Here is a 22875-nt window from a genome sequence, read left to right as displayed (position 1 = left end):
TCTACCACTGAGCTATGCCACTTCCCCTGAAGTATAACGTTTCTTGCTTTAGAAAAGAAACACCAAACTTCTCTGTCTCCTTCCAACTCTTGCCCCACTCCTCACTTTCCAGATAAAGTTCCGCCACGACTCCTCTGGGCTTGTTCCTCCCACAGATTCAATACAAATCGCATAACTTTACCAAGCGCATCATCTGCTGGGATCTCTTTCCTTCCTTCCGCCCTTCAACATTTTCTATTTTGACATGTTATTTCCTTGCATCACAGATGTTTCTTCTGGTAGTCTGCGGGGAAGGAGGGGGAAGGAGGATGATGGGGATGGCAGATAATATAGAGAATATTCAAGACCGTGTTATATTATGAAAAGCGTAGTTCAGCTGTGGCCGGCGTATTCCCAGATGACGGGTGTTTTTGAGAAATCTTTCCATGCCACGAAGGAATTGCATGGGTCCAATGGCATCAGCTATAGCTGGTATTGGCGGCTGGCAGACCTAAGGTCACACTCTGCCCTCAGACAGGAACGAGCCAGCAGTAAATCACACTGTGCAAGTTGGAGTTAACTCTTTATTAGCAAGAACATTATCTGCACAGGCTTGGCTTAATATCAGGCCTGATGAGCACAGCATCCTCTGTAGGTCTTGCCCCATGAATCAGTTGCCAAGATTGAAATTTCCCGTCTCCCCACAGTTGTCTAAGTTCCCATCTCTCCAGGGCTTTCCCCAAGCAATTGGAGACTGCATGTGCATGAAGCCAACCTCTCTTCTGCCCTCTTCACGCCTTTTCTGGTACTAGGAGACAAGGGAGGGGGTAGCTTGTTACAGCAGGAGGGTAAGACACTAGTGATTGTACACCAGCCTGACTCAGCTCTGCCTCTTGGCCTCCCTCATCCTGCTTCTGAACGTTTCTCTGCCATAGACTCTCCCTTCTCAGCAAGCCCAGCTCCCTCTTCCCCTTCCCTCTTCTCCCTCTGACCACTCATCGTGTCTCATCACCAGTCCTGGGGCTCTGAGCCTTCTTCCCTTGGGGGTTCCCTAGCTGTCGCCTCCAACCCTTCCTCTGCACCCAACCAGTCCATGACACCCTCTGGGAGATACTGTAGATGTCGAACATGCCAACAATAGATTCCCCTGTTCAAGAAAAAGTCTTGTGGCACCCTAAATTTATGATGGCGTCAGCTTTCATGAACTTGAGCCCAGTTCATAAATTGTATGCAGTCGATGTGCAAATTCATCCAACTGTGCTTTTTGCTTGCTGCTTAGTAAATTACTCCCTGTTCTATTCTATAGGACGTGTCTTTGTCCTATGGAATAGCACAGGGAGTAATTTACTAAGCAGCAAGCACAGCCAGACGAAGCTGTTTTCAAGGTATTTAGTGTGACAGACCTGCGTTCAAAGCGGCAAGTGTAAGAATTATAGTCAGCACAACAATTTCTATTGTTTGGGGTTTTTTTTAGTGACCTAGTTAACTGCCCTGTTCCATGCATCTTCATTTCCTAGGTACTCTTTGTGCTTTAGAACTTTTCTCTCCAGATTTTCTGCTATTGTTAGCAGAGGGAACTTGTAAGACACTCCCTTGTCACCCCCACCTTTTCTTTCCATTCTCTCAAAAACCCCACCTCCTCCTCTTCTGGGAAGGAAATTCAGGAAGCCAGAGAAGATTGTTGAGTGAACTATATATACCACTAACAGATGATATCGAATAACTGCCTTCATCTGAATCAGCCTACTGGTTCAGCTTGTATTAACTCTGCTTCCTCAGACCTTACAGAGTAGGCATGGGAGATTTGTGGCCCCCTAGCTGTCATTGGGTTGATGGAGTCTTCAGTCTGTTGTTGAATTCTCAATTAACATCCAGCAACATCTGGAGGGCTGCAGGTTCCTGATCCCTGTTATAAAGTGTAGATCCAGGGTATGCTTTGAAGGCATATGATGTTATCACTTTGCTAAAGTCGTCCTTATTCAGATGGGAGACCACATGGAAACCATGATGGAAGATGGTATATATAAATGCAAGCAAATAAATAACATACACACATATTTCTGTTATATCCTTGTCATCTTCAGTAAGAATGTAAACAGAGCCTCTGCTTATTCAGATGAATGGCTGGTTTAGTCCAGCATCCCATTTTTTACTGTCGCCAATCAAATGCTTCCAGGAAGCCCCAATGCAGGATGTGGAAGCAATAAATCCGCTCTGCTTCCCAGTGGGGAGGAGTTGCAGTGGACCGCGTGGCCACCCACTCCCCTCCGGGGTGGGTACTTAGTCTCCCATTGCCTGGGGAATCCCGGCCATGTCAGAGCCCGGCCAGTCAATGCGCTGGCCGGGGGGGGGGGGGGGGCGTGGCGTGGCCGGGATCATTTAAACTGAGGTGTGAGCCAGAGGGCTTCCTTTTTGGGTCACTTCCTCAATCACCTGCCCTCCCTCCCTATTTTGCAGTTTTTAGGCAATGGCCTTGCTATGGACCTTGGTTGGTCGCCGTTGAGGGGCTTGGTAGGAATTTTTCCACTTGGCAAATTGGCAGTGGCCATTTGGTTTTCGCCTACCTCGTAGCAATTGTCACAACTTTGTTAGGGTTGCGGTTAGGCATTGTTTGACCTTGTGATGGGGGAGGTGAGGTGTGGCCATCACCTGCCCCTCCAAAGCTTAAGCGTATTCAGTTAAAGGAATCCGGGGGTGTTGATCTTGTCCGAAGCCCGGGTCAGGGGCTAGGGCCATGACACGACCCCAACAGGAACACCAGGGGGAGGTTGAGTTGGTATGCATCGACAGGGCTCCCCCTTCTGGTGGTTTACCCTTACCGGACTTCCTGCGCATCGGGCAGGAGTCAGATATAGTCGGGTCCATTCAATCCTTAAGCCAATACCGCTCACATTCTGTAATCAATAAAGTTGTGGCCAAAATTAGCCCAATAACAGTAACCTAATATCCGTGTCCTTGTGTGTGTTATTTCTCAACGAGGGGGTGGCTTCGTGGACTTGACACGCAACTTTATTGTCAAATATAACACTTATAGTTGCTTCTACAGTTCTGGAGACCTACACACACCAATCTAGTGTCTAGGCAGCTATTCCCAGGTCCATGCTCTATGGAGCAGATGCAGAAACTGGGGACCACTCCCCCTTTACCAGTTTATATACCTTCCCCTGACATGCTGCCTGCCTGCTAGGGACTATGCTTGCTTGGAAACTTCCTCTGCTCATCCCTTTTCCATCCCCTTCTGGTTCTGGGAGACCGTGGTGCAGAAGAGGTTGGGGAAGCAACCAGCCCTCTTCACTGGCCTGACCTGTTAGTATTTCATGCCTCTGATGCTGCAGATGAGATTGGTGTAAATCACATGCCTGTCTGGGCAGAGTGTGGGAACGGAAGACAGCCTTATCTCTTCCGCTGTATGTACTATTGTACTGTACTTTTGCTTTTACTTGTTCCTGTTTCTTCTCTCGGAGCTGGAGAGAGAGGGCGCCATGATTCCTTTGTCTGTACATAAAGGGTAAAAGGACCCCTGACCATTAGGTCCAGTCGTGGCCGACATGTTGTTGTGGCGCTCATCTCGCTTTATGGGAGCTTCCGGGTCATGTGGCCAGCATGACTAAGCCGCTTCTGGCGAACCAGAGCAGCGCATGGAAACGGCGTTTACCTTTCCGCCGGAGTGGTACCTATTTATCTACTTGCACTTTGACGTGCTTTCGAACTGCTAGGTTGGCAGGAGCAGGGACCGAGCAATGGGAGCTCACCCCGTCGCGGGGATTCGAACCGTTAACCTTCTGATCGGCAAGTCCTAGGCTCTGTGGTTTAACCCACAGCACCACCCACGTCCCTTGTCTGTACATAGTGTGTAAATAAATACGTAGATTAATTCTATGATATCTCACGCTTCTTGCTGTGTTATGCTAGAAGATTAGTGTGCATATATTTTTGGATATATGTTTATATGTTGCTGAAGCGCGCTGGAGAAGACGGGAAATGTCTTTTCCAGCGCTGCGCATAGCGGAGGATGCTCGGAGTTCGGAGGCTGCAGAAGGGGCACCCCAGGGCGTTTTCCAACATGTCCTGCCTCTTCTTCCTCTTCCTCCAGCTCTGACGCATCCCCTGCCCCCGCCTCTTGCCTCCTGGCTGGTACAGGTCCCCACAGACCACTGTCCCCCTCTCCCGAGTCAGACTCCAGCCCTACTTCCCCCGGGGGCACACTTGTCAGTCTCTGATAAGTTGTAAACCTAGCAGTTAACCATTCTCAAACAAGGAAGAGCCTTGCTGGATCCAAATACTGGCCCATCTAGTCCCCAGTTCTGGTTCTCAACCTTGTTTGAATGCTGGACTAAATGGATTTTTCATCTGATCAAGCAGCACTTCTCTTACGACGTTCTTCTGAATTATTTCAGCAGCGTGTAATTGGAGACGGGCTTCCATGCCGCTTGGCTCATCTGCTAGAATGACAGTTACATTCCAGGGTGACGTCAGATGGGATCTTGGGACACACCTCTCAGGTTATGGGCTGCTGGCTCTCGGAGGTGTTCTGTACCTTGCCTTCCAGCATTTAATTGGCACTCCTGGCCGTTCTGCTCATTTCCATTCATCTCTAGCTGCTAACAATTCAGTCTCATCTCCAGCTCTTGCATAAATGAAAGATTAATCAAGCTTGTGCAAATTAAATCATGATTAATCCAAGCAAGTGCTCTGTAGCTCTTGTGCTTTGACTCATGACCCAGGTTTCTCGAAAACTGCCAGTTCAGTTTCCAGACGGCTTGCTTTAATTTTCTTCCTCTGCGAGGTGATGATTGTGTCAAGTACACTGCATTGCCAAACATTCCTTATATATCTACTTCCCTCATGCAACAAAAGCACTTTGTGTGTGTGTGTCTTTGAATCAAATAACTCTCTGCTTCTGGGGTGGGGATGTGTGCCAAAACTAGCTATTACACTGAGTGGAAATGTCTCCCGAAAAATGCTTAGCTTGTGCAAATTCTCACCTATTTCCCCAACCCCGTTCAGTTCCATTTCACCCTTGGCCGCTGCGTCTTCTTCCTTTCCTTATTAATCACATATGTGATCTCAACCAATCAGGGATCTCACAATGAATGGGGTGCTGTCATGACATTACATAGCCAATCAGGCGGTTTGCATGATGATGTCACCAAGGCCAAGCAAAGTTAATTGAGAGCGGTGTTTTCTTCTGACTGACAGAGAGGTCAAGTGAGAGCAGTTTAAATGAAGAAGATAATTGTGGTTTTTTTTCTTCCAAGGACTGCAAGAAGAAGAAAAAAGGAAGGGGGGGGGGGGAAATACATTTTTCATACTGTCAAACATGTTAAAAAAACAATAGCAGGAAGAAAGTTTGGACCAACCTTTAGTTTCTCTATGGTGGCAGGTGAGCGTGGCTGAAATTCCTGCTACAAAAAGTGATGTACCAAGTATTTATTTGGCCCAAATGGAGCAGAGGTCTTGCCAATGCTTTGTTATCTGCAGCTGAAACACCTTGCCTTCATCACAGCTCATTTGGTCCTAGAGAGGTTAGGGATGCATGACTATGTCACATTCAGTAGCATCTTAGTAAAGGTAAAGGTCCAGTCACGGATGACTCTGAGGTCGCGGCGCTCATCTCGCTTTACTGGCCGAGGGAGCCGGCGTACAGCTTCCGGTTCATATGGCCAGCATGACTAAGCCGCTTCTGGCGAACCAGAGCAGTGCACAGAAATGCCGTTTTCCTTCCCGCCGGAGCGGTACCTATTTATCTACTTGCACTTTAATGTGCTTTTGAACTGCTAGGTTGGCAGGAGCAGGGACCGAACAACGGGAGCTCACCCCGTCACGGGGATTTGAACCGCCGACCTTCTGATCAGCAAGCCCTAGGCTCTGTGGTTTAACCCACAGCGCCACCCGCGTCCCTCAGTAGCACCTTAGAAACCAACTAAGTTTGTTATTGGTATGAGCTTTCGTGTGCATGCACACTTTTTCAGATAGCATGCACACGAAAGCTCATACCAATAACAAACTTATTTGGTCTCTAAGGTGCTACTGGAAGGAATTTTTTTTATTTTGTTTCAACTACGGCAGGCCAACATGGCTACCTACCTGTAAGTAGAACTACGTCCCATTCAGTTTTTCTCAAATCTTCTGAACTTAAATTCAGTTCACTACATTTCTGCATCAGTTTGTGATTTCTTTTCTTTTCTTTTTTAAGTCCTAATGAAAATTTGTCTGCATTTTAAGAACATAGGATCAGGCCCATCCAGGCCATCATCCTGTTCTCACATGGGCCAACTAGATGCCTGCGGGAAGCCTGAAAGCAGGAGACAAGTGCAAGGGCCCTCTCCCCTCCTGCAGTTTCCAGCAACTGGTTTTCAGAAGCATACAGCCTCCGACCGAGGAAGCAGAGCATAGGCACCATGGAAAGCCTTTACCTCCATGAATTTTTCTAAACCTCTTTTAAAACCATCCATGGTTTTTTTTTAAAAAAATAATATTTTATTTTTTACCAACCACCAAAACACAAACAGTGACCCCCCCCCCAGGCGGCTGATACATTGGGTAAGGTAAAGGGTAAAGGGACCCCTGACCATTAGGTCCAGTTGTGACCGATTCTGGGGTTGTGGCGCTCATCTCGCTTTATTGGCCGAGGGAGCCGGCGTACAGCTTCTGGGTCATGTGGCCAGCATGACTAAGCCGCTTCTGGCGAATCAGAGCAGAGCACAGAAACGCCACCCGTGTCCCTGATACATTGGGTATACATAGTCAATAATATTCAATAATAACATATTCAAATCAACCATATGTACACTTCTATATACCTTAACACTCCTCCCTCCACAAGGTTTATTTAACTTTTGACATTTTAATTGCCCCAAATTGTTCAAAGCTACCCAAATAATTCAATATCTTCTCAAACCAATCCTCCTCTTTCTCACTGACCTTAAGCCCTTTCATTCTATGTATCTTCACAGTTAGGTATTCTAAACAAAACAAAAAACCATCCCTATTGATGGTCATCCCAGCCTCCTGTGGGAGCAAGTTCCACAATTTAACAGCTTTTTTTCTTCTCATGGACAAGATGCCCATGAGATCTAGCATCTTGAGAGCAAGAGAAAAACTTGAGAGCATCTTGAGAGCAAGAGAAAAACTTTCCTCTGTCCACCTTCTCCATGCCGCACATAATTCTTTCAACTCGTATCATGCCACCTGTTACTTGTCTTCTCTCTAAACTAAAAAGTCCCAAATGCTGCAAGCTTTCCTCAAAGGGGGGGCACTTCACCCCCTTAATAATTTTGCCTTTTTTTAACCCTTTCTAACTCTGCAATGACCTTTCTGTGGTGAGGCATCCAGAACTGTACACAGCATTCCAAAGGTGGTTCCCCCATAGATGTGCGTTGTGATATAGGCAGTTTTATTTTCAGTTTGTTTCCTTTGCCTCTCTCACAGTTGCTGCACACTAGATCGACACTCTCACTGAGCTGTCCACTAGTGTGTGTATTTCTCCCAATCCACATCTTTTGCAAGAAATTCTCAACAGCACAGTGCATTTTCTGCATGTTATATTCATTGATATGATGTGCATTCCGTGTGGGATGCACGTTTGCAACCCGCAGCGTCCGCAACCCGCAACGGCACATCTGCACAGACACGGGTTGTGATTCGGCGCTTCTGCGCATGTGCAAAGTGCGATTTAGCGCTTCTGCACATGCGTGACCGCCGAAACCCAGAAGTAACCCGTTTCAGTACTTCCGGGTGTTGGCAGTCCGCAACCCGAAAAAATGCAACCTGAAGCATCTGTAACCCGAGGTATGACTGTACATGAAACCCTTTATCTCGGGGTTGTGGGTTTGAGCCCCATGTTGGGTGAAAGATTCCTGCATTTCAGGGGACTAGACTAAATGACATTTGTGGTCCCTTCCAACTCTACAATTCTGTGGTTCTGTGGTTCAATGGGTAGCTGTGTTTCAGCTAGCATATTGTTTGGGGAAACCCAAATTAGATAAAAAGGTAAAGGGACCCCTGACCATTAGGTCCAGTCGTGGCTGACTCTGGGGTTGTGGCGCTCATCTCGCTTTATTGGCCAAGGGAGCTGGCGTACAGCTTCCAGGTCATGTGTCCAGCATGACTAAGCCGCTTCTGGCTAACCAGAGCAGCGCATGGAAACGCCGTTTACCTTCCCGCCAGAGTGGTACCTATTTATCTACTTGCACTTTGACGTGCTTTCGAACTGCTAGGTGGGCAGGAGCAGGGACCGAGCAACGGGAGCTCACCCCTTTGCGGGGATTCGAACCGCCGACCTTCTTATTGGCAAGTCCTAGGCTCTGTGGTTTAACCCACAGCGCCACCCGCGTTCTGTGGTTCAATGGGTAGCTGTGTTTCAGCTACCATATTGTTTGGGGAAGCGCAAATTAGATCGGTTCGCATTAAAAAGCAAGCTGAACCAACAGCTGTTCATGCCAAGTCCAGGCAGCAGTTGGGAAAACCTTGACAGCAAGGTAGGGCACTGGGCAGAACTTTCAGTGGCTGCGGTTGTTGTCAGCAAGTCCTGCATAGATCTTCGCTCCTTTTCCCCATGGCAAGTAGGGGCACAGTCAGTGATGGAAAACGAGCAGACCTAGGCGATTTTCTTCTTTTCAAGTTGCATGCATATACTGCCTTGTGCATCATTTACAGACGCTTCAGAGCGTGGGCCCTTCCTCTGAGAGCAAGCACAGCCTGGCCTTGTAACAGGAGCATGCCATGCGGAACACCCCCAGGAGTCATGTAAAAGGGATCTGGCCCCCAGCCTGGAGTCGCCAGCTGTCTTCTGCCTTGCAATGCGGGATAAACTGGAATGAAAAATAATATTTGTAAATCCACATTGGTAAACGGCTGACCTGGCAGCTGCGAAGGCATTTGACGTTTCCCTTTAGCAATATCAAAATACCTTCAGTAGCCTTCCAACCACCTCCTTCTCTCTTTTCTTCTTCTTCTGCCCCAAAGCAACATGATGTCAACTAACAGGGAAGGTTGCAGACTATGATCTGGATTCTAAATATCAGCACTTGCCTCCAGAGACCTCGAAAAGGTGACCGGAGGTACATCTGTCAGGGTGAAAGGGGCACTGTCCCAACTGTTGGGATGCGTCCGGGGAGACGGGGGCAACTGGCAGGCCCCCATCTGGCTCCAGCCCTCCGGCCGGCAGCCGAGCAAACTCCGGTTCTCGGAAAAGCATCAAAACTGCGACTCAAGTCTCAGAGACCTTTAGAGACTGAGCACGCAAGATAGCAGAGATAAGAACTATTTGCAACAGAAGGAGCAGACAGAGGCATAAGGTAAAGGGACCCCTGACCACTAGGTCCAGTCGTGACCGACTCTGGGGTTGCGGCGCTCATCTTGCTTTGTTGGCTGAGGGAGCCGGCGTACAGCTTCCTGGTCATGTGGCCAGCATGACTAAGCCGCTTCTGGCAAACCAGAGCAGTGCACGGAAATGCTGTTTACTTTCCCGCCGGAGTGGTACCTATTTATCTACTTGCACTTTGACGTGCTTTTGAACTGCTAGGTTGGCGTTGGCAGGAGCAGGGACCGAGCAACAGGAGCTCACCCCGTCGCGGGGATTCGAACCGCCGACCTTCTGATCGGCAAGTCCTGGGCTTTGTGGTTTAACCCACAGCGCCACCCGCATCCCGGACAGAGGCATATGTAAGCATATTTACAAGCATTTATTCAGCATCAGGACAAAGGAAAAACATGTCTGCTTCCCTTCGTGTCCAAGCAAACAGCATAGGCAAAAGCTATATAAAACGGAAGTTCCCAGCAGACTGCGCTGGAAGTAAACAGACATGTGACATACAACAACTCCACACGCCTGTTCTGAAGGAACGGAACTATATCCTAACATCAACAACCTTCAGCCAGCCCCTCCAACCTTCTTGCTTACAACCAGTCAGGAAGTGGTGCTGCCTGTCAGTTTCCTCCTTACTCTCAGTGCTGCCCATGTAGAACTCAGCAAGGAGAAGGCTAGGAACCAGACCAGAATAATATGTGTTCTGTATTGAAGTTCTCACCCTGGGCCAGCAGGGGGATACTGTAGATAGTTCAGGTCCACATATGCAAATAAGGGATCAAAGGTGACGTTCAGTGATTGGATAGTTACAGAAAGTTGATACAGTTACGTTGTACTGGAGCTCTATATAAGCAGGTTGGCTGAACCCTTCAGTTCAGTTCTGTTCTGGCCTGTGAATAAACAAGAGCTGTTTGAAGAATCGCTGTGTCGTCTGATATGTTCACCCACAACTTAACAATATGAGCTTGGTTTCTCCTGCTCCTCCTAGGACCCGAACCAATGGATTCACATTCCAAGAGAGGAGATTACGACTCAACATCAAGAAGAACTTTCTGAAGCTGTTTGACAGTGGAAAATAGTCTCCCTCGGGAAGTGGTGGACTCTCCTTCCTTGGAAGTATCTAAGCAATGGTTGGATGGCCATCTGTCCTGGATGCTTGAGCTGAGATTCCTGCATTGCAGGGGGTTGGAGTAGATGACTCTTGGGGTTCCTTCCGGTTCTATGACTCCATAAGTTGGCTCTGTCTACCATTGGCTCTGGCTCCACCTACCTCCCTTCCACCAAATCCGATAGCCTCATCTGGGAGGTAGAGTCAAAGCCTGCTTTCTCTTGCCAATGCACAATAAGGCTCCCATAGGGGAAGCCCCTGCCAAGTCACGTTTTCCCTGCAGGTTGGAGGCTCCCCACCCCTGGTATAAATAAACCTTATAGCAGAGAAATGTCGCCGGAAGCTGCCTTAGAGTCAGACAACTGGTCCATGTAGCTCAGGGTTGTCTACACTGACTGGCAACAGCTCAGTGATGCTGGGTCTCAAACCTGGGACCTTCTGCATGCAAAGCAGGTGCTCTACCACTCAGCTACAGGTCCTTCTGCTGCCAGAAGATTCCAGCAAGTTGTGACCTACATTCCAAGGAAGCACAACCCAAGAGACCTGCTAGGGCCCCTGAAACATCTCACCACTCAGACACTGGGTCCGTGCATAACACCAGGTGCTTCCAGGGTGCAGTTTTGTTTGGGTGGGATTCCATCACATTACCTGGCTGCCCAATTAAAGCTGACTTGGTGCTCTTGCATAACAAACCCATTACCTCCCTCCATTGCGTTTTGCATTAAGGAAACTGAAGGGGAAAATGCATTCGAGAGTGTGGGATAACAGTGGCTTGGCGCAATGCACCTCCCTGCAAACAGATCGGAATGGATGCTCAGTAAAAAAAAAAGCTGACCTAGTCCAAACAACCTGTAAACTTTGAGCAAGCAAATACGCAGGGTCATCTGGCAGTAAGGATGGAAGGATCTGTTTCAATAAAGAATCATGCAGCAACATAGCACAACACGTTACAATTCCTGCAACAGGCGGTGTGTGTGTGTGTGTGTGTTTGTGTTTGTTTGGAACGACCAGCAATTTTCAAGTGCTCTGTGGGGAAGAACAAGTTTGGGAACCACAGTTCTGCTATATTATTTTCTTGAATCTATCACCTATCTATCATCTATCTATCTATCTATCTATCATCATCTATCTATCATCTATCTATCCATCTCTCTCTCTCTCTCTCTCTCTCTCTCTCTCTATTTATCATCTATCTATCATCTATCTATCTATCTATCTATCTATCTATCATCTATCATCTATCTATCTATATCTATCATCTATCTATCTATCTATCTATCTATCATCTATCTATCTATCATCTATCTATCTATCATCTATCTATCTATCTATCTATCTATCTATCTATCTATCTATCATCTATCATCTATCATCTATCATCTATCTATCTATCTATCTATCTATCTATCTATCTATCTATCTATCATCTATCTATCTATCCTCTATCTATCTATCTATCTATCTATCTATCTATCATCTATCTATCTATCATCTATCTATCTATCTATCTATCTATCATCTATCATCTATCATCTATCATCTATCTATCCTCTATCTATCATCTATCTATCTATCTATCTATCTATCTATCTATCTATCTATCATCTATCTATCTATCTATCTATCTATCTATCTATCTATCTATCTATCTATCATCATCTATCTATCATCTATCTATCTATCTATCTATCTATCTATCTATCTATCTGTCTGTCTGTCTGTCTGTCTATCTATCTATCTATCTATCATCTATCTATCTATCATCATCATCATCTATCATCTATCAAACATCTGTCTATCTACAGTGGTACCTCAGGTTAAGTACTTAATTCGTTCCGGAGGTCTGTTCTTAACCTGAAACTGTTTTTAACCTGAAGCACCACTTTAGCTAATGGGGCCTCCCGCTGCCGCCGTGCCGCCGGAGCACGATTTCTGTTCTCATCCTGAAGCAAAGTTCTTAACCTGAAGCACTATTTTTGGGTTATCGGAGTCTGTAACCTGAAGCGTATGTAACCCGAGATACCACTGTATCATCTATCTATCTATGTATCTATCTATCTATGTATCTATCTATCTATGTATCTATCTATCTATCTATCTATCTATCTATCTATCTATCTATCATCTATCTATCTCCATGCTGGTCCAAGGGAAGAGAGTATGTACAAATACAGAAACAAACCTGAACATGCACGGTTGCTTTCTGTCCAAGATTGCTACTACAGATCTGAGCGAGCCTGCAAAGTGGAACTGGACATCAGCTGTCATGAAGGCACATTCTGCAGGGTGGAAGGTTACTGAGCATGTTGGTGCAAACACAGGAGGCAGCCCCTGGGGGAGTGGGGGTTGCACTGGGAAAGGACTCGCTGGCAACAAAGGGATTTGTATTTAGCAGCCCGGTTAACTTAGAGCCGAGCCTTAGGAAGATTTCCATGGAAACGCGGGAAGTTTTGGTTCACTGTAAGTGCCTTAATTTACTTTCTGATTGCATCCGGTATGGGGAAGAGAACCATGAAGCCAAGCAATGCTAACTCATGGGGAACAAGGATATTATTAATCTGATTTGAATCCACAGAGAGCCAGGTGCTGTTCGATTTGCTCAGACAGTTTGCCTCTTCTGTGGCTGCTAAGGGAAATTTGCTAACAAGATCCCGCTTTCAAGAGCACCATTATGGAAGCTGAATGTCTTAAAGCAAATCCTTAATTAGAAAAGAAGGCCACGAGTGGAAGTGGCTCCGTTGTTTTTAAATGCATGTCTTGTCTGTGTCGCGTTGCATGGAATGTGATTAGTAAATGCACCATTTGTTGTTCTTTTGTACTAGAACAAAACATCACATGTCTTCTTTTGGATTAACCAAAACAGTTGTCTCAAAGGTAAACTGGGCATGACATTAAATCAGGGATTTGAGGGCCGCATTCACTTCTGAGAAACCTTATGGGGGCCACACGCTAGTGCTGGGCAGGGCCTGAAGAAACCATGGGTGGAGCAATGGGTATAAATTTTATTTTTGCACCTACCTCTCTCCCAGGTAAGCAGAATTCTAGGAAACTTTACTGCCAGGCAAAAATACTCAAAGAGGGTGCGACTGAGGAGGGGGTGTGTCCTGGGGGTGGGGGAGCAGGATCAGGGCTGAAGTGTGGCAAAGGAAGTGTAAACCTTCCTCCAACCACGAGCCCAGTGAAATTTTCACCTCTCCGTGGTGGGAGGAAAGCCACAAAGCTTACTAGATGATTTAGGCCAACTGGTTGCTATCTCTCCGCCTAACTTACAGGCCAGGGGTGATGTGGGGATAAAACATACCCTTCATCATGAATTTACATGATTCCGTTTTAAAACCATTGAAGCCAATGACAACCTCTACATCTTGTGGCAGGGAGTTCCATAGGATGGGAGCAAGTATGTGAATGACCTTCCAATTTTGGAGAACCAATTTTGGGTGTTATGGCAGTTGTGCAAATGACCTCTCACCTGGGCAGAAAGCATCGCCTCCAGGGAACTGTAGTTTGAGGGTGCTGGGGATTGCAGCTCTATCCTCTCGTAGCTTCTAGGTTAGATTACTGCAATGCATTATATGTGGGGCTGCCTGTGGAGACAATATGGAAACTTCAGCTGGTGCAGAATTCAGTGGCCAGGCTGCATGCCACAGCAAGACGGTTTGACCATATAACACCAATCCTGGCCCAGCTGTAAAGGTACCCCTGCCCGTACAGGCCAGTCTTGCCAGACTCTAGGGTTGTGCGCCCATCTCACTTAAGAGGCCGGGGGCCAGCGCTGTCCAGAGACACTTCCGGGTCACGTGGCCAGCGTGACATCGCTGCTCTGGCGAGCCAGAGCCGCACACGGAAACGCCGTTTACCTTCCCGCTAGTAAGCGGTCCCTATTTATCTACTTGCACCCGGGGGTGCTTTCAAACTGCTAGGTTGGCAGGCACTGGGACCGAACAATGGGAGCGCACCCTGCTGCGGGGATTCGAACCGCCGACCTTGCGATCGGCAAGCCCTAGGGGCTGAGGCTTTTACCCACAGCGCCACCCGCATCCCTACTGTAGTGACTGCCATTTAGTTTCCCGACCCAGTTCAAAGTGTTGGTTTTGATCAATAAAGCTTTAAATAACTTGGTATCGCAATACAGTGGTACCTCGCAAGACGAATGCATCGCAAGACAAAAAACTCGCAAGACGAAAGGGTTTTTGGTTTTTTGAGTTGCTTCGCAAGACGAATTTCCCTATGGGCTTGCTTCGCAAGAGGAAAATGTCTTGCAAGTTTGTTTCCTTTTTCTTAAAACCGTTAATACAGTTGCGACTTGACTTGAGGAGCAACTCATAGCACGTGGTGTGGTAGCCTTTTTTGAGGTTTTTGAAGACTTTGGTGATTTTTGAAGCTTTTCCAAAACTTTTCCGAAACCGTGCTTCGCAAGACGAAAAATTCGCAAGACGAAAAAACTTGCAGAACGAATTAATCTCGTCTTGCGAGGCACCACTGTACCTCAAGGACCACCTTCTCCCCATATGAACATACCCGCACCCTGAAATCATCACCTGAGGTCCTTCTTTGTGTGCCTCCTCCATGAGAGGTCTGTAGGGCAGCAACACAAAAACAGGCCTTTTTTGTGGTGGCTCCCTGTTTGTGGAATGCTCTCCCCAGAGATGCTTACCTGGTGCCTTCACTACATATCTTTAGGTGCCAGGCAAAAACACCCCTCGGACTCAGCTATACAGCTGCAAATAAAACATTTCACGCGTGTTTTAAGGGCAATATACAATGTGATACTAGATGGCGACTATGAGCCTTATGGAAAATTCAATGTATTTTTAAAAAACACTTTTTAAAAAAGCATTTTCAGAACGGTTTTTATATGTGTGTAGATTCCACCCTTGTCTCCCAGGCCTTTGGCTAATTAAACAATCTCTGGCCTTCTAAACTATGTGTGCTCGTACTGAGGGGTATTGTTTTTGTTTGTTACTATGTCATGTGGGACATGGGTGGCACTGTGGTCTAAACCACTGAGCCTCTTGGGCTTGCCGATCAGAAGGTTGGCAGTTTGAATCCCTGCAACGGGGTGAGCTCCTGTTGCTCTGTCCAGCTCCTGCCAACCTAGCAGTTCGAAAGCACGCCAGTGCAAGTAGATAACTAGGTACTGTTGTGGCAGGAAGGTAAACAGTGTTTCTGTGTGCTCTGGTTTCTGTCACTGTGTTCTGCTGTGCCGGAAGCGGTTTAGTCCTGCTGTCCACATGATCCAGAGAGCTATCTGTGGACAAACGCCGGCTCCCTCAGCCCGAAAGTGAGATGAGCGCCACAACCCCATAGTTGCCTTTGACTGGATGGACTTAACCTTCCGGGGGTCCTTTACCTTTAACGGGGGGGGGGGGGAGGAAGGGGGCGGTGGGGGTGGACCGCCCCAGGTGTCATCACTGAGGGGGTGACATCCTGCACGCTGCCCCCCCGCGACTCCCAAGCCTACCCTGAGCTGTCGGGGGAAGAGGCGGAGCTGTGCCGCATTGCCGGCGGCCTTCCTCCCTTCCCTCTTTGTTTTGATAGCTCGGGGGAGGCTTGGGAGTCACAGGCGGGCAGTATGCCATTGCCCCCCACTCCCGGTCTGCTTCCTGGGGGTGGGGGAAGCCTCCCCCGAGCTGTCAAAAAGAAGAGGGTAGGGAGGAAGGCTGCTGGCAAAGCGGCGCGACTCCTCCACTCTGCCTAGGAAGCAGCCCGCCATGGGGGGCTCACTCCACCCCCCATAAGCGTCTCGCCCACTGGGACGCTTGCCCCACCCTCCTGGGACACGCGCCCCACCCCCATGGCCCTGCTCCCGGGTGCGTAGAATGTGCGCCGCTCTGGGTGCAGAAGCAGCTAGCTCCGCCTCTGACCTTTATTATGTCATGTATTTTAGTGTTTTTATATACCAGATGAAGGGCAGTATAGAAATTTAATACGTAATACAGTGGTATCTTGGATTACAGACGCTTCAAGTTACGGACTCCACTAACCTGGAAGTAGTACCTCGGGTTAAGAACTTTACCTCAGGATGAGAACAGAAATTGCACGGCAGCAGCGTGAGGCCCCATTAGCTAAAGTGGTACCTCAGGTTAAGAAGAGTTTCAGGTTAAGGACGGACCTCCAGAACGAATTAAGTTCTTAACCTGATGTACCACTGTAATAACAACAACAATTTGAGGGTGTAAACTACAGTTCCCAATAGCCATGTGCTTTAAATGAATGGTGTGCACGCAGCCTCGTAGAAGAGGAAATCATTAACATTTGCAAGCTCCCAAGCGTAACACCGCACGCGTTCTTAGAATGTGGCGAACAGAAGGTGCTTTATTACATGCAGCTGAAATCAGCCTCTCCCTTGAGGAGGATGGCAACTGCTGTTTTACTGACAGCAGCTGGACACATTTGTTCACTATGTCATCACCAGGCAGGACCTGCAGCTGCGTGGAGGACCAAATCCAGTGTCGCTTCAAACCAACAGGCCTAAATATGCTCCTGAGCAGCAGCAGCAGCAGTCCAGTTTTGAAGTTAGGCTTGGCTCAACGTTTTGCCACAACCACCAAACGCAAGCCATTTTCGATGCCTCTGTAATAAGCCTATAATCTCGCCCATTAAAGACTGCTAACTATTTCCTGGCCACTTTGCCAGGCATTTGGCTGAGGGAGCTTTTTCCCGTTCTACAGGTACAAGGGTGCGAAAAAGTTAAACCTGTTTGGTTCCAGCTTGGCGCACAACTCCTAAGGCAGCCATGGATTTTTTTAAAAAAGGAAAGTCACTTAAGCAATGCAGGCAGAGCCCCGAGAGAAAGGTGCTGGTTACAATTTACTCATCAAAACTGCACAAAAGCAGTGTATGATCTTGAGGAGATGGGAAGAGAGAGCTTGTCAGGCCTTGTACATAGTGGTGAGACAGTTAATTAAACATACAGAGGAACACTCCCTCAGAACCACACAGCCAACCAGAGCACCGTGCTGCCCAGCAACTGGCCCTCGGAAGGTTGCCCAAGAAAGATTGTGGGCCCAGGGCTGAAAATAGTTCTCTACCCTGCTCTTATTGATCCCTCATCCTCACCCACTAGGCTGCCTCTTGGGTAGGGATGTGGGAGAAATTCGGTTCAATTCACCTTTAAAGGCAGACCTACCAACTTTGCAGTTTCCATAACAAGGCGTGCACCGAAACCTGGGAATCCTTCAAATCTGCACACTTCCCAAATTTTGAGATGCAGTTCTTCAGCCAAGAAATGTGCATGTATTAAAGTGGGCACAAAAATGCGCCTTTTATTGAATCAGCATGCAAGACTGCATTATATCGGGCAAAGCTGCCCCCCCCAAAAGTGTGAATAATTTGCAATACACTGACAAATTTCTTTAAGGACTTTTAAAAATCTACAAACTGCTGCGGCAAACTGAAATGAAAACTGGGGAAATGATAAAATCAAAATGGGCGAGATCCGTACTCTTGCGCTACCAAAACACCCTCTGGCTCCAACTTTTTAAAAAAATATATATAATTTTTATTAAACTTTCACTTTAAACAATAAACAATAATTTCCAATATACGCCTCCCAATCTCATTCTCTACTGCTCTGCCGGGCTTATGACTTCCCTCCATCCTGCCAACAAGCTTTCCCTTTTCAAGTCTATATCTCAGAGTTTAATCTTATTTTATAAATTTCATAGGATTTATTTCAATGCTGCTAGTGTCTTCATTCCATCATTAAATTTTTATTAATTTTCATCAAGCCAAATACATATCACACCACATTACAACTTAACAAATTTTCACATTTTAGGACTTTCTTCAGCCTCTCTGACAATCATCCGAATTAGACTTTTTGATTACACATTTCCTAAATTTTCTATTGCCTTTTAACATACCCTTCCACACCTATTTTTCTTTCTCACAATATTTCTTAGGTTTTTACAGAGCTTCTTTAAATGCCACTAATGTTATTTCATTATCACTTATACATTCCCAATACTCCACTAGCTTTCCCCAGTCCTCGATGAACTTTTGATCTCGTAGATATCTGATCTTCCCTGTCAGTTTATCAAGTTCTGCATAGTCCATCAGCTTCATTCTCCACTCCTCCAATGTTGGTACTTGTTCCTGTTTCCATTTCTGGGCCAGTAATATTCTTGCCGCTGTTACTGCATATTGGAAAAGTTTACAATCCTTTCTATTTATTTCATTTCCTATAATTCCTAGAAGAAATGCCTCTGGTTTCTTACCAAATGTATATTTCAACATTTCCCCCCAATTCATTATATATCAATTCCCAGAAGCTCTTCACTTTCTTACATTCCCATAATGCTGCTAGTGTCTTCAAACTTCTACAGTTATTATTTATATAGTCAATGAATTTACTCCAGTCTCTTTGGAATTTTAGTTCATCCTGGTTTTGAACTCTGCAGGTCAGTTTTGCCAGTTCCGCATAGTCCATCAGCTTCGTCTGCCACTCCTCCATTGTTGGTAATTCCCGTAACTTCCACTTTTGGGCTAATAAAGTTCTTGCAGCAGTTGTGGTGTACATAAATAGTCTTTGATCTGCCTTTGCTATTTCCTCTCCCATCAAACCCAGCAAAAAGACTTCCTGCTTTTTGGGAGAGGTATATTTGAGCATCATTTTCAATTCATTGTAGATCAATTCCCAAAATGATCTTACCTTGTCACATGTCCACCACGTATGATATAAATCTCCATCCTTCTCTTTACATTTCCAACATAGTCTATTACTCTTCCTATACATTTTAGCCAACTAAGTACAGTGGTACCTCAGGTTAAGAACTTAATTCATTCTGGAGGTCCATTCTTAACCTGAAACTGTTCTTAACCTGAAGCACCACTTCAGCTAATGGGGCCTCCCACTGCTGCTGTGCCGCCGGAGCACAATTTCTGTTCTCATCCTGAAGCAAAGTTCTTAACCCGAGGTAATATTTCTGGGTTAGCGGAGTCTGTAACCTGAAGCGTATGTAACCTGAAGCGTATGTAACCTGAGGTACCACTGTACCATCTGTACATCATTTTCATTACATTTTCCTTTAAGGTAACACATGCTGCAAACTTTAAACTTCGATTCCATAGTCTTAAGCATACATCATTTGTTGTTTAGTCATTTAGTCGTGTCGGACTCTTCATGACCCCATGGACCAGAGTACACCAGGCACTCCTGTCTTCCAATGCCTCCTGCAGTTTGGTCAATCTCATGCTGGTAGTTTCAAGAACACTATCCAACCATCTCGTCCTCTGTCGTCCCCTTCTCCTTGTCCATACATCATATTCAATATTATGTCTGGCTCCAACTTTTGACCCATCTTTGGCAGTGGCCACTGACCAAACGATATTTTTTTTTAAGCGTAAGTTGCAACCATATGTGCAGGGGCTCTGAATTGCATTCTGGCAACACTGAAAAATCCTTATGATGGATTGCAAAGAAGGCAATTATTTTAAGGGCTATTACTGTTCTGCAGCTGGTCCCGTGGAGCTCAACGTCTTGATGCAGTGTGCTGGAAACCAGCCCTTGCGCTGACTGCCAGCGGAAGCAGAGGTTTACTAGCGACTATAATGAATCCACTGCTTAATTGATAAGCCTTTATTGGTGCTTTTACCTGGCTTAATTGAGACGATTACTCCTTCTGCTTCCTCTCCTAACCCCTCCCTTCCTAAAAGGCTCCCACTGGGACAGTGCAGTTAATAAGGAGAGAAGAAACAGATTGGGGATGCGATTTTGGCTTCTTAGGACAAAGGAGTCAGTTCCCCTCCCTGCCATGTGCTGCCAATGTACCAGTGGCGTTTCAACCACAGTGGGCGATAACTAACACATGCTCATTAAATTGACATTTAACCTGCTGCCCCCAATGGGCGAAGTTCACATTAGCCATCATTTAAATAAATAGAACCGCAAGTTTCGGGCCCAGCTAATGATGGATTAATTAGCAGCTGTTGGAATGGAATGAGCCATCTTAGCTCAGCAGAGGGATCTCAGCAAAAGGCTCCTACCATATAATGAGCTTAATTTAAAATGCTGCCGTTGAGCAAGTGATTAGCAAAATCAAACCAGAACTTGAAGGGAAGAACTATCATTCTTCCGGTAATTGCAAAAAAAAAAAAAAAAAAAAAAAAAAGAAAAAAAAAGGAATTCCGGCTGGGCTTTTTCCGCACACACTTAACCCTGTAATTGTGTGGGACCAGCCTCGGTTGTGTTAAAGCAAATAAATAAGTAAAAATGTAATGATGTAATGATCTGTGCCAGCCACACAGTTTTCTGGATCTAAAACACTTAAACAAAAAAAGAGGAAAGCCAATACCAAAGACTTATGGTGTGCAAATGAGACAAAAATCCAGCAACACACCAAAACAAACAGAGTCCTAGATTATGAAAAATGTTTGTTGTTCTTGTTTAGTTGTTCAGTCGTGTCCGACTCTTCATGACCCCATGGACCAGAGCACGCCAGGCACTCCTGTCTTCCACTGCCTCCCGCAGTTTGGTCAAACTCATGCTGGTAGCTTCCAGAACACTATCCAACCATCTTGTCCTCTGTCGTCCCCTTCTCCTTGTGCCTTCAACTTTCCCAACATCAGAGTCTTTTCCATGGAGTCTTCTCTTCTCATGAGGTGGCCAAAGTATTGGAGCCTCAGCTTCAGGATCTGTCCTTCCAGTGAGCACTCAGGGCTGATTTCCTTCAGAATGGAGAGGTTTGATCTTCTTGCAGTCCATGGGACTCTCAAGAGTCTCCTCCAACACCATAATTCAAAAGCATCAATTCTTCGGCAATCAGCCTTCTTTATGGTCCAGCTCTCACTTCCATACATCATTACTGGGAAAACAATAGCTTTAACTATACGGACCTTTGTCAGCAAGGTGATGTCTCTGCTTTTTAAGATGCTGTCTAGGTTTGTCATTGCTTTTCTCCCAAGAAGCAGACGTCTTATGAAAAATGTTATCTTTTGCAAGTTATGCAAAATACAACAATGTCTCCATGAAATACTGGAACAACAGAATCCTAGGAAGGTAGATGGACCACTGGTCCACCTAGCTCTGTATTCCAGGGTTTCCCAAACTTGGGTCTCCAGTTGTTTTTGGACCACAATTCCCATCATCCTTGACCGTTGGTCGTGCTAGCTAGGGATGATGGGAGTTGTAGTCCAAAAACAGCTGGAGAACTGAGTTTGGGAAACCCTGGTCCACACTGACTGGCTACAGCTCTCCAGGGTTTCAGAGAGGGGTCTTTTCTATGAGAAGATGCTGGGGGTTGAACTTGTGACCTTGTGCATGCAAAGCAGGTGTTTTGCTGCTGAGTGATAGCCCTTAAAAATCAGACAGGTTGGGGCATAACTGTAAGTATGGTCATCATCATCATCATCATCATTATTATTATTATTTTACTAAGCTGCTGTGGCTTGATTAGAAAAGTGAGCTGGTGCAGCCCAAGACATTTTGGCACCTGAGGCAAGCATCTACCCTGAGAGAAGAAGGGGTGAGTGAAGATCCACATCAGGAACAAGGGGAAAATAATGATCTACATTGGGAACACGGGAGGCAGGAGACCAGCAGTCTCTCCTGTTCTCCAAGAGGCCGCTGTATTGATCGCATGGCGGGGTGGGCTGCTGAGGCTGATCTAGTTTGCAAGGAGTGTGCCTGTCAGTCTTCAGGGAATCAGCTTCCTCCCCACTCCTTGGCAGTAGGTAAGCAGAAGGGGAAGAAATGGAGGCAGTGAGAGATTTTACTTTCTTGGGTTCCATGATCACTGCAGATGGTGACAGCAGTCACGAAATTAAAAGACGCCTGCTTCTTGGGAGAAAAGCAATGACAAACCTAGACAGCATCTTAAAAAGCAGAGACATCACCTTGCCGACAAAGGTCCGTCTAGTTAAAGCTGTGGTTTTCCCAGTAGTGATGCATGGAAGTGAGAGCTGGACCATAAAGAAGGCTGATTGCCGAAGAATTGATGCTTTTGAATTATGGTGCTGGAGGAGACTCTTGAGAGTCCCATGGACTGCAAGAAGATCAAACCTCTCCATTCTTAAGGAAATCAGCCCTGAGTGCTCACTGGAAGGACAGATCCTGAAGCTGAGGCTCCAATACTTTGGCCACCTCTTGAGAAGAGAAGACTCCCTGGTAAAGACCCTGATGTTGGGAAAGATGGAGGGCACTGTGCCGCTGCAAGAGGCCAAAAGTGACGAGATAGGCCATTCAACATGGCGTCCGGCACGCTTCCATTGCGCAGCTCTGCTATCTCTCCGTGCCGCTCTCCCTTCTCTGCCTCTACAGCCGGTAGCAGAGAAAAAACGCAGCAGTTGAAGCAAAATGCAGCGTGTGGGAATAACTCAACGCAGACACAAAGCGTTCCTTATCTTCTTAGCTTTTAATCAAGTAGAGTAACAGATCGTAAATCTGGTCCTGGCGAAACCTCGCCCATCCTCCTCTCGCAGAGCGTACCAGAGGCAGACTGACTTACTGAGCAAAACCACTCCCATAAGCGTCTGTGCA

At 46.5% G+C, this 22875-nt stretch overlaps 1 protein-coding gene across 11 annotated transcripts in view; it reads left to right on the top strand.

Annotated features, from left to right (window-relative positions):
• Positions 1-22875, top strand: part of DLG2 (discs large MAGUK scaffold protein 2) — a 901719-nt gene that overhangs the window by 70200 nt on the left and 808644 nt on the right. For 7 of the 11 annotated variants that reach the window (XM_028725973.2, XM_028725972.2, XM_028725980.2 and 4 more), the window contains exon 1: positions 12758-12857. The exons of 3 other annotated variants lie outside the window; for them this stretch is intronic. In XM_028725973.2, the coding sequence (XP_028581806.2) occupies positions 12830-12857 (28 nt within the window). In that variant the 5' untranslated portion in view covers positions 12758-12829. Of the gene's footprint in view, positions 1-12757; positions 12858-22875 lie in introns of those variants that run through there. One more of the 11 variants, XM_028725981.2, reaches the window with a different exon arrangement.

This window comes from Podarcis muralis, chromosome 4, assembly GCF_964188315.1.
Source record: "Podarcis muralis chromosome 4, rPodMur119.hap1.1, whole genome shotgun sequence".
Lineage (NCBI taxonomy): Eukaryota > Metazoa > Chordata > Lepidosauria > Squamata > Lacertidae > Podarcis > Podarcis muralis.
Note: the sequence above shows the minus strand (reverse complement) of the source record. Positions and strands in the feature narration are given on the sequence as shown.